The 12,434-nt window shown below is 37.7% G+C and overlaps 1 protein-coding gene across 1 annotated transcript in view; it reads left to right on the top strand.

Moving 5' to 3' along the window:
• Nucleotides 1-12,041, top strand: part of POLN (polymerase (DNA directed) nu) — a 92,346-nt gene extending 80,305 nt beyond the window's left edge. Inside the window, exons 24-25 of the mRNA XM_009080278.1 lie at nt 9,504-9,568; nt 11,973-12,041. Coding sequence (XP_009078526.1) covers nt 9,504-9,568; nt 11,973-12,041 — 134 coding nt within the window. The remainder of the gene's footprint in view (nt 1-9,503; nt 9,569-11,972) is intronic.
• Nucleotides 12,042-12,434: the final 393 nt, after the last annotated feature.

Genomic DNA, 12,434 nt, shown 5'->3' with positions numbered 1-12,434 from the left:
TCCCTCTCACCCCATTTTTAATCCCTATATCCTGTGATTTCTCAGAGAATAAAGAACTAATGTAGCACATTGATTATCACGTTTAAGAAAATGTATACTAAGCAGATTTTTCTGAATGTTTTCCCCCACTGTCTCTTATGTAGATAAAACATGATATACTCCTCATCTGGAATTCATCACCATGCTTATTTACTTAGTTTTCTTACCAAGATTCCATCATCCCCTGTGTGAATCCTGTAAAACTAAAGGATAATGATTTCTCCAAGGTTTTAAAGGGTTTTAGGAGGAAACAGACCAGCTTAAAAAGTATGGTTTGGAACGTGACTTCCTAAATACTTTAGACTGGGACCTATTACATAAAGAAGTATGAAATTCTTAATGTGAGAATACAATGTACTGTAATTTCTAAGTTTGTTTACTGCATTTTGTATATTAAGAAACCTTTATGATGGCACTCTTGAGGTTAAGGTTAGTAAAAGTTCCTGCCTTTATTTTTATCCTCTCATTTGGCTTAATTCCAGACATTATTTCCTAAGCCAGAATTTGTCTCAGCATCTGGTACAAATTTAGCTAGGAAGCATAGGAGGCTGTTGGGTCTCTTCTCTAGTAAGATTTATTCCTGTAGACACCAAGTGTTTATTCACAAACTTTGGTCTAGTTTGAAACTCAACAATTAGCATAATGTCACAAATGTTTCAAATGAACCAATAAAAGAAATGTCTTCTCTTATAATCCAAGCATCTAATAAAAAATTAATTTCACCTTCCTATGCTGCATTCATTTGAACAGTGCAATTTGCTATATTAATCTCATTTCATCACTTATCCCTCTTGTGAGTATTAGCTCATAATGAGAACATTAAACCTCCATCTAATCTAAACAAACTACCTGGGAAATATTTCAGTTCAATATATTAGGGGCATTGTAATGAATTAGGTTAATATATTAACACTTGGCCTCCAAATACAGGAGTTCAAATCTGATTTAAATTAAAAAAACACCACTAAATTTATTGGAGATTGCAGTATCTGCTTGGAAAAGGCAATGTCTAAAAGTGACATAGTTTCAGAATTAGGAAATGCAGTATATTGAGAGATCTGTAAGACAGCACAGAAAGATTTTTAGTATCTTATTTTGCATCAATTTGCTTTAAGTATAGAGCTACTATTATACTGAAAAAACAAAAATTATTGGTGGTTGCTTATATATATACAGAGTATCACAGATTCTGTCCTCATTGGGTCAAATTCTGATCTCCATGACTAGTATGATTTTGTAGCAAATTCAGGAGCATCAATACTTTTCAAGTAGAATGGTAAAAACCTCTAGCTATTTTATGGATAACAGGAATACATTATCCCACTATAGAAACATGATGACTAGAGGCTTTTTTTCTGAAAACACAGAGTCCAGTTCAAATACTCAGGGCTGGAGTACACACTGCACAGTAACTAGTTCACATGTCTCCCAGTCTAGCTGCAGTGTGCAGGACAAACATACCTGTAAATTCCTTGTTGTGCTTCAAAGTTATCACCCTGTAACTGAAATTGCTAAGATGACCTTTAGAAAATGGTCCTGGACAATCTAGATGTCTGAGATACCCTGGAAACTGTCATTGCACTTAACATAGGCTGCCAAGCTGGAGTGTTCAAGATGGAAGTTTGTTTCATTCTGCTGATTGAAGATTGATTTTTCAATTTGTCTCTACTTTGCCCTAAGAGGTAAAGAAAAAAAAGAAATTTCTGCATTACAGGAACTTTCAGATATACTCACTTATATCAGAACAGAAGAGTGGTAAAATGTCTTGTCTTAACACAAAAGACCAACCTAAGACATTAATTTCTTTCTTCATAGAATCATAGAATTTAAGGGTTGGAATGGACCTTACAGATCATTTAGTCCCAACCCTCTGCCATGGGCAGGAACAGCTCCTCAGTAGATCTTTCTTCATCTTGTCATGCATTCATTTCCTCCTTCTTTATTCATCGTGGGGGAAGCCTTACTCAGAGTATTGCATCTAGTTTGGGGCTCTCCAGTACAAGACATGCACAGACTGGTGAAAGTACAACAAAGGTCCACAAAGATGATGAATCATTTAGTCCCAACCCTCTGCCATGGGCAGGAACAGCTCCTCAGTAGATCTTTCTTCATCTTGTCATGCATTCATTTCCTCCTTCTTTATTCATCGTGGGGGAAGCCTTACTCAGAGTATTGCATCTAGTTTGGGGCTCTCCAGTACAAGACATGCACAGACTGGTGAAAGTACAACAAAGGTCCACAAAGATGATGAATGGACTGGAGCATCTGTCAAGACAGGCTAGCCTTACTCAGAGTATTGCATCTAGTTTGGGGCTCTCCAGTACAAGACATGCACAGACTGGTGAAAGTACAACAAAGGTCCACAAAGATGATGAATGGACTGGAGCATCTGTCCTATGAAGACAGGCTGAGAGAGCTGGGGCTGTTCAGCCTGGAGAAGAGAAGGCCCAGGAAATCTTATCAATGTATATAGATATCTGAAGGGAGGGGCATACAGGAGGGAGACAGGCACTTTCCAGTGGTGCCCAGTGACAGGATTAGAGGCAATGGGCACAAGCTGAAATATAGAAGGTTCCCTCTGAAGATCAAGAAACACTGTTTTACTGTGAGGGTGACTGAGCACTGGCACAGATTGCCCTGAGAGGTTGTGAAGTCTTCCATCCTTGGAGGTGTACAAAAGCCATCTGGACATGGTCCTGGGCAACCAACTCTAGGTGGCCCCCTTGAACAATATGGTTGGACCAGGTAACCTCCAGAGGTTCCTTCCAAACTCTGTGATTCTGTGTTTGGCCAATGGTTCTGCTACTGGTAAAAGAACTAATCCAAGTTTTCTTAAAAGGGACCGAAGCTCTTTCTTCAATATCATTAATGAGGATTTTGCTTGATCTGAACAGGCAGAGAAAGGGTGCATCTGCACTAGCATCTAACTTCCAGTCAGAAGTACACACTGAAGCAGATCTCCCTATTGTCCCCAGTCCGTGGTGTGAACAGTTTTGGTTCACAGCACAGAACAGTCTGAGAGCGGTTGACCTAGATTCCTTTCAGATGAAACTAAAGAGGAACACTACTCTTAATCTTTTCCAATTATTTCAGGAGCTGCTAACTGAGGTATCCGGTTATATATACGAGTTTTAAACCAAAGAAGTGTCACTAGGATGTATGCTCCTAAGTCACTTTAGTGTTTTGAAAGTCCAAATATGGTTTTCATCTCTTTCATCCTTTTTTTTAAGTCCTTACTCTTCTTGCTTTTATTTGTCGATATTCTTTAGCTATCGGCTTTGTCTTTACACATCTAATGAGCTTTTGTCCATTCAGAAACTTTAAATTACAGAATCTGCTGACTTGCAGTTTCCAGCCTGCAGTTTAATGATCCAGATAGAAATCTTAGTTGTACAGTCACAAAGCTCAGTAAAGGGAAAGACATGGACTTGAAGCTAAAGAGCAGTATTTGTGGCCTTTAATGGACTACAGCTCAGTGCTGTGTTCTTCTCCTGCATTTAGTGTGATCCAAGAAACACTGGCCTACTATTCAGCATGTTTTCATTCTGATTCCAGTCATGCTCCTGAATTACTTTTTCAGGAAAGCAGCAACAAATATGTCTCCATTTTCTTATTTGCAGAATGGATATGAAATCTTAAAAGACTTTGACGATTTATAAATGAAGAACATAAAGGTCAATAGTATTATTTCAGTAGATCACAGTGCAGAACATAAGACTTCTCAGCAGCATTTCCCTGATGGAATTGTACTGTTTTACAACATTAAAATGTCTATTTGCTTCTAAGACTCTCCTGAATGGAGGCTGAGAATTGCCACAAGGAATCATAATGCTGGTGCTTTTCTCAGTTGTGCTGAGGACTTCATAGGCCACAATAAGAATTTTCAGTACTTTTCAATATACAGAAATCCAATTTATAGTGCATCTAATAGTGCAGAGATTATTTGGAATATTTTGAATCTGATAAACAAGAGGCAAGCAACAAGGTGTTCTTTGTTTCTAATACCTACTTCTGCATGGAGTACTACATGTAACTTCAGTGAGGTATTATCTGTATTTTGGAAGAATACCTTCTCCAAACAGAATCATGACCCACAGTTTTACAGCATGCATATGGCTCACTCTGAATGGACTAGGCAAAACATCCTGTATTTATAGCAAAGCTTTGAGTGTCCAAGCTTTGACATCCTTCAAAATGCAATAAAGCACATACTACTCTGAATGATGTAATTTTCAGCAAAGATATGGCATATTATTTCCCTCAATCCTCTGTTTAGGGCAAGAACATGACAGCAAAGAGCTTTTTAAAATCCTAATTTCCCATTAGAGGGTGCTTGGGAAGATCAAATCAAAACATTTGGCAGAAATTAGTTTGGTTTGGGCAGAAGACTCTGAGCTTTACCATCAATAATCTGCCTGGTTTCTAGCCAGCTTGCCTGTCTGGCTTCCTCTCATCCTGAGCACTCCAGCAGCCCAGGAAGCAGAAAGGCAGATGATATTTTGGGAATGCCAAAAACTGGGCTCTTGGATCTGAGGAGGCTCAGCATCTCTGAGTCCTGAAGTCTGTGTAATCGGGTAGACAGACTGTTCCCGGATCAGACTGGGAGTCTGTCTAGGGATTCTGGAAGAGTATTCAGGAATTGCAGAACACAATTTTTTATTTCATGGAGACTATTTCTGACACTACCCCTCCATGCTGTGTTTGAAATGCCTCTTTGCCCTTGGATTATTCTGAATCTATTGCTGCTAAAAGGGGGAATACACTTTGGGGTGAAGAAATGCAGAGTAATTATTTTTTACAGTACAGGGATACCCATAGTTACAAGTGTAAGATTTGTCTTCTGCTGTGTGTTCCATATACACCTGGTGGATTTAAAAGGTGAACTTTGCCAATGGCAATTGCTGTGGATTCTTCAGTGTCTTTCTGCCTGCTTAATTGCATCCATTAGTGATAATTAAATGAAAGGCACTTGGTACTTGAAATAACATAATTTTGTAGAAATATATGTGTTCCAGTACTTTGTGTTCGATATCACAGTGCATCAGAGTAATTTTTAAAGGTTTTTTTTAGAACTCATTTATAATCATACATTATTGATAGAATTAAAGAATTTCTGCAGCTGTTCTTACATTTGGTGAGTGTAAAACATAGAGTTTTAAACAATTTTTCTCATATTTTATCAGGTATAAAATATTTCATCTGAAACACCTTAAATGTAAGAACACCAAAAGGACCTGTCTAAGAAAAAAAGAAATCAAGATAAACTAAGCCTATTTATTTTGATATTAAAATCAATTAAGATTCTTACTACCTAAAGAGCAGTATCTTTTTAGCATCTGCCAATACAAATTTTTGGCTCATATACAGATTCCATGACATTTCATTTTATTCAGCTACAATTTCCCACTTAATGGGTACTGAGGTAGCTGCATAAAAATGTGCACATGTTCAAAAGGAAACTCAAGTAACAGAAGAACAAAAGAATGAACTGGTCATCACAAGTTAGTGACATTTTCTGTCCTCAGAGCTGCCTTTTCTAACTTGAAAAACACTGGTGCATAAACTAAAGATGCCTCCAGATAGCTTTCAATTTGCAAAGATCCCTGTTCCATAGATCATATGTCTGGCCAGCTTTGACATGTTTCTGGAGTCATAATTTCATAGGTGAGTGCATCTGAAAAATGTCTTCAGTTCGATATGGTAGGGACAAATAAGCTTTTGTTCCACTGCAGGCATGCGTGTCTTTTCTTTGTTCCTGTTCACAGCACTCTCAATAAGCATATTTATTCTGGCCAGAATCAAGAAAATCTAATATATGTCAAAATGTATGTTAAAATTTCTGTTCCTCTGTAATCTCTTAACTTTACTGTCACCAATATTTGTTTGTCCATAGTATTTTAGATTACATTCTTAAGTACTTGCAAAGCATTTCAGGATCTGTATAATCAACAATTCTCCTACTTGCTGACTATGGGTTTTGAGAGATAAATTGCTAAGATTAGGCAAACAGCATTTTATAGATGCCATTGCAGTACATAGCTGGCTGCAAAGGAACATTTTAGAATTAATAATTTACGTGCCCCAGATATACTAGATTCTCGACTGAACAGAAATAATCATTATCCCCAAAGCCTCCAATCTAAATCTTAGAAAAGAAACAGAAAATTGAGAGTGGTAGAGATAGATCTATTTAAACACCGTGGTTATTTTTTAGTGACCACATTCTATAATGTATATGAGATAAAGGAGATAGAGTTGTGTATTTCTGATTGTTTATTTTGAGCCTTGAGAAAGAGGAGAGTTTTCAAGGAGATTTGAGAAAGTACCAGGAGAATCAGATATTATATACATAGGACAAAAGGAGACCTCTCCTGCAATTACATACCCCCATGCCATATGCTCTCTTTTATATATGATCATCTCCATATGAAAAATTGCACCCACTAGGGACTGTTCCAGAATTTCATCTCTCCAAAATCCAGAACTTCAAATTTCTATCCTAAATGTATTCAAACACTATACCTATTTATTTGTGTGCAAAGACTGCAATTTAGTTTAAATCCTTCCTTGTTTATTGTCTTAGCAGACCACTGAACAGGAATGGCAATCCTGCTGCTTCACCTTGATATTTCTGCTGTTGTATATTTATTATTTCATTTTAAATCTCTGGTAAAGTAGATGTAGGCAAACTTCTTGATATTTGCAAGGGTATGATTTCAAAAGGCTGAAATGCAGGCACAACTTCAGATTGCTTGAAATGAATAGCTTTACTATGCTACCCACTTCATTCTGGGTAGAGATGGAGAAGTCAGTGTGACATGAGCAAGAGAACAGGGACACAGAAAAAAGAATGAAGAAAACTAAGAAAACCCACGGAGAGGTTTTTAATGGTTGTCAAAGTGAATGAGGAACCATTGGGTTTGTTCACTGATGTGGCCACTTTAATCTGTGCTTTTTAAAATTAAGAGTAGTTAAGAATGCAGCAGAATTCTGATTGTGCCAGATGCCTTTGAGCAAAAAGTGTGTGAACCAACAGGAAAAGCTCTTGCATTCGTTGCTGCCATCATGAATCCACTTTTGGGGATAACAGCTAAATGGGAGAGAACTAGTCAAATTGAGGTCAAGAGAACTAGAGAAAAACTGGTCCAACTCAGTGCATATGTAGATAGCAGCCTTTAACATACCATTCACATCTTTCAATGCATGAATCGATGCTGCTGACTCGTGCTCCATCTTTTGTTGTCTGTTGGAGCTCTTTTTGTCAAGAAGACCTTTTCCTCCCATTGCCCAGGTGTACTGTTGCTGTTCATTGGTCTAACAACACAAAAAGTGTTAAGTTGCACAGAGTGGAGTGTGCCCTTCATAAGTGCTCTGATGGAACATTCTGAGCTGACTGATTCTCAGAATCACAGAATGGGTCAGCTTGGAAGGGACCACAAATGGGTCGTCTGGTCCAACCTCCCTACTCAAGCAAGGCCATTCTAGAGCACATGGCTCAGGATTGTGTCCAGACAGATGCTGTGGGACACAGTGTCGAAAGCCTTGCTGAAGTCGAGGTAGACAATGTCCACTGCTCTCCCTTCATCCATCCAGGCTGTTGTTTTGTCACAGAAGGCAATCAGGTTGGTCAAACACGACTTACCTTTAGTGAATCCATGCTGACTACTATTGACTATTATGACTACTATGACTATTCCGCAAGAGAAGTGCAGAATCCAGATGTTATCCTCTCAAAAGCTTTGTGCAGTCATAGCCTGGTAGGGAGCTTACTGACAGAAGAGATGTTTACCCAGGACTGACTGGCAACCCACTTAGCCTTCTGAAGGCATTGCTGCGTGGTTGGTGTGCCCCAACGTCTGCTGCATTGCTGACCTCCTGGATCTGACAGCTTGTTGAAATTCAGAGTGGGCTTCTCAAAACAGAGGCAGTCCAACACTCCTCTATTAATAGCCATGTTGACTTGGACTGGATTTTAGATGGGTAATTATTTAGACCAGCATTTGTCCTTTCACAATCTGTGGTTGCAATGTTTGTTTCTGAGCTCCAAAAATGATGCTGTGTCCTATGCTGGACTATGAACTACCTCAAATCTAATATGAAGCAAATACATAGGTGTAGCTGTACACGTGTCAACAAATGTTTCCTCAGCTTTGGCACTTGAGCCACTGATCCTTTGAGTTGCTGTATAATTCAGACTTCATGGAAAGGCTTATGACAGCTCATTAGCACACAAGTCTGAGTGAGCCAGCATGGCCTGAGCACCTCACTTCTGTTCAGCCAGGAGCTAGTTGTGATTATTGTCAAGCCAACCTCAATGTCACCAATGTGACACAAACATTGCATACTGCTCTTCATTGCTGCCATCATTAGAAAAGGTTTTGGCAGGAGCCAGAGCAACAACCACACACAGCTGAGAGTTTTTATCTCTCCTTTGCCTCTAACCTCAGCTGCCAAAGAACTGTGATGTGCATCGAGGGATAACTTCAAAGGAAGCTTCTCAGTAATCATGTGGGTTTCGCTCTAGCAGTTACCACCTCGGATCTCATACTCTGCTGCTTCTCAGTTCTGTGAGGCACAGGAAGATATACAATATTTAGTTATCCATCCTGTCAGAGCAGTGCAGGTTTGCTCCATCACTTGTGTTCTGGAGACACCTGGTATTCCTATTTCACTTTCACTAGCCAAAAGTTGCTTCTTTTTTTAAAAAACTGTTCATCCATTGAATCTTTCTTTGATTTTTATTTTTACAGTATGTGCTGTAGCAGCAATATTTGTCAAGCAAACACTAATTAGCAGAACCAATGAAGACAAATCTGATCCCAAATGATTGATTTGGAATAATTATAGATGTGTTTGCACAGTAATTGTGAGCATAGTGTTATGGCATGATGAGTTGTTAACATACATGAATCATACTGAAGTTTAATTGTTTAGATTCTTGATAGCTCCACTGTCCCACAGGGAAGATTTTTATAAAAATTTGCTTCTGATCTTTTTACTTTGAAGAATGAGGTATTTTTTAAAGTTCAGACTTCCAGAGTTTTTTCTCCTAGACGTTTTTGTTTTTAAATTGAGTTTTATGGCTGCACAAGAAAATTAAAATGTATAAAATGTCACCAAACATGAAGTTACAAGCACTGAACTTAAAAGCTGAGAAAATACAGCACTCAGACATGCTGTGTTACCGCTGTATGAAATACATTAGTGCTGTACTTCTTTATATATGGGATATATATGTTAAACAATTCTCCAGATTTTGCCTTAAAATTCAACTTAAAATAAGAAATTGAACCTTCCACAAGAGATAAAATATAACTTAAAAATACTCTGAAAAAGTTGTAAATGGTATTTTTTAATGCAAAAATGCAGGTATTATATAACATTATAAGCATGTGATTATATATATGTTATATTTAACAATTCTAACATGAAAAATTCAGCTGTAGGTTTCAAAATTTACCTTACAGCACTGGTAAAAAGAACAATGGAGTCCCTGCAGGAAACCACAGCCCTGGAAGTGCCACTAAAGGTAGGGACAATGCTGAATTTCTGTTGTTGCCTCATATTAATCTAGTGACAAGTATTTTGCCTCTCAATTTTTTCATTTTCAGGTTTGTGGGTATTTGTGGGTAATTGTTTTTTTCAATTACTATAAAAATTTTAAAGGAAAATACCTGAGAGAAAGTCATCCTCCCTCTTGGAGCAATGCAGATTTCAGAATCTCTCATCAATTGCCATGAAACTTTTGTTGGATATCGTAGAGTGTGAAATATGTCCTTTTAATAGGCTTTCCAGATGTGCCAGGCATTTGTTACTGCTGAAAAAATATTGCAAAAAGTCTTTCTTCAGTAATTTTCTCTTAGAAGATGTCTCTGTTTAAATTTCCATGTGGATGCAAAGCATACAAAGCACACAAAATTGTTGGTCACTGTTAAAACTATAGGACACCTACTAGACCGATGCTGTAAAAACTGAGTAGATAGCTACACAGCTATTGTATCTAGCTATCTATTGGACCTAATTGTAATTGTTTTAATAAATAAAAGATGTAGAACAGTACAAGATTACTACCCTTCACCCTAGCCTACTGCAAGGCTTTGTTTGCTTGATAAGAGACTGTGGTTCCTGGGAATCTCCAAACTTCAGTGAGCAATGGTCCAAGGGTTTCCAGTGTCCTGAGGAATAAAGTATTTGGTGTTGCCAGATCACTCATTCAGCAGTTAATACTCAACAAGATTCAGGGACAGAAAAAGCTTTATTCTAATTATTTCAGAAGTGATCGAGACATACACACTTGCACTAAGGGAAACAGCTGAAAAAGAAAACTTATAGATAAGTTCTATCTTGTATTTCTTCCTCCAAATCTTCTTTGTCTATTTCAGCATCTCAACCACTTTGTGAGGCCTTTCTCTGAAGGTCTTAAGGTTACATCTTTATGGGTCCTTCTGGAGACCATCTTTTCCACAAAAATTGAGGGAGAATAATGAGGGATGTCCAAGATCCAAGTTACTCATTCTGCTTCCCATGCTGGACTTCCCCACTCACTGTTCAGCTAACATGAACAATTTGATAGGTTTCTGAGAGAGATAAATGTTTATATCGTTACTGAGAGTGTTCATAGTTACATGGGCAAAATTTAGTGTTATATATTTCAGACTAAGCATTAACTGGCAGAAGGTATTCATGTCCTATGGACAAAATGGGACACACAGTCTTATTCACCTCTGTCTAAGGTGTCTGCTGTCACACACTGACAAATTCATCTTGATGCATTAGCAAATGGATTCAATATGTCATTTCCTATGAGAACAGTAACTCTCTGTTGAACTCCAACTATGTTTTCATAAGTGAAAAGAAACACATTCTTGGACAACAGGGAGTTCTCTGGGGCTTTCAAAGATTAGGATTTTTTAGTAGGCACTAGAAATATTTAGAGATACATGTTTTATTCCACTTGTTTTGGTCTCCTTTTCCTCAGCAAATTGCTGTAGGAGTCCTGACATACTTTTACTCCTACAGCACGTTAGGCTACAGGCATCATGAAGATACTTTTCCTCTGAAGCATCACAAAGAGATCAGTGACAGAGGCCAGATAGAAAACATAACGTACCAACAGTTTGATCTCGTAGAAGATACTGATATTTTAAAAAAAAGTCTGTATCTTTGCTCATGTTGTTTACCCTTCTGTACAGTAAGAACATGTCTTTTAGGATTAGAAATGCTGAAGATGAAAAGATTTTTGTGAAATGCTTCTGCTCTCTTCAGCAGACTTCCTTCACCTAAATATATGTTATGTGCTCTGTTAATATGAATATTACTTTTAATATAGAGACAAAATGTCACTAAAGTAGAGCACACATATAGTCTTAACGGGGAGAGATCTCTTTTTCTTCTTTGAGGTAAAAGATGCTTTATCTTTGAAGTAGCTTTTTTTTTCCCCAAAATATAGTCCTTGCTAATGAGGCAGCTTTCATGTCAGCAAATCTACCGTGCACCAGAGCACCAGGAACTGCAAAACAAACTGAAATTAAACCAAAGCAACAATAAAAATACCCCAGAATTTGAAAAGTGGTTGGTAAAAAAAACCCTAGTGTGTTTATACATTACTGACAAAGTTGCTGATAATAAACATCAAGATCATCATGATGATCATCATGAGATGGAGCTCTTTTGTAAAGCATCGTCATAATAATATACTTGCAATTCAGTAACATGTATTTGCAATTTCAAAACTAAAGGTCAGTCTTAATGGCTATTTTAATAAAAATTGTAGCAATAATTGAGTATTAATAGAAATGTAGAACATTTCATGCTGGATAGGCATGTAATCCAGAGCAGTATCAACATCCAAAGGGAAAAGCAAAAATAGTAATCTTGCTATACGTGATGTGTTTATTTGTTTAAATTTTTATTTTTTTTCATTTTCCTGACAGGTTCCCTTGAAAGTGATTCTCACCACTGGGAAATCATGGGGGTGTATGTCAGAATTGCAGGAGATGTAGAGCAGTCGTTGGGGATGTTATTCAGCACCCGAACACCTCATTGGCCTGTGCTGATTCCTCACTGAATCACTAGGCAACAGCTCTGCTGGATCTTTCATAAGCACCTAATACTCTGCATGTGAATTTTTTTACTTCATTTTGTCTGTAGCCCTAGGCAACAGCAGTGAGATAAAACTGGTTTTTACCAGTTCATTGTGTTTCCTTTAGCCAAGGTAACCAGCAGGGAGCTGCTTTTGTTCAGAGCTAAATTACTACATGTAAGAAATGAAACAAGACAGTATTAACCCTTTGGGAGCATCACAAATATATTTGAGGGAGATGGATGTTTAGACTTTCATGTTAAATATTTTGTGAAGTGCTTGTGTAAAAAGACTTCTAAGCTGGTACTCTTTG

The sequence above is a fragment of the Acanthisitta chloris genome, unplaced genomic scaffold (assembly GCF_000695815.1).
Source record: "Acanthisitta chloris isolate BGI_N310 unplaced genomic scaffold, ASM69581v1 scaffold16518, whole genome shotgun sequence".
NCBI lineage: Eukaryota > Metazoa > Chordata > Aves > Passeriformes > Acanthisittidae > Acanthisitta > Acanthisitta chloris.
This window is presented reverse-complemented; position numbering and strand designations above follow the sequence as displayed.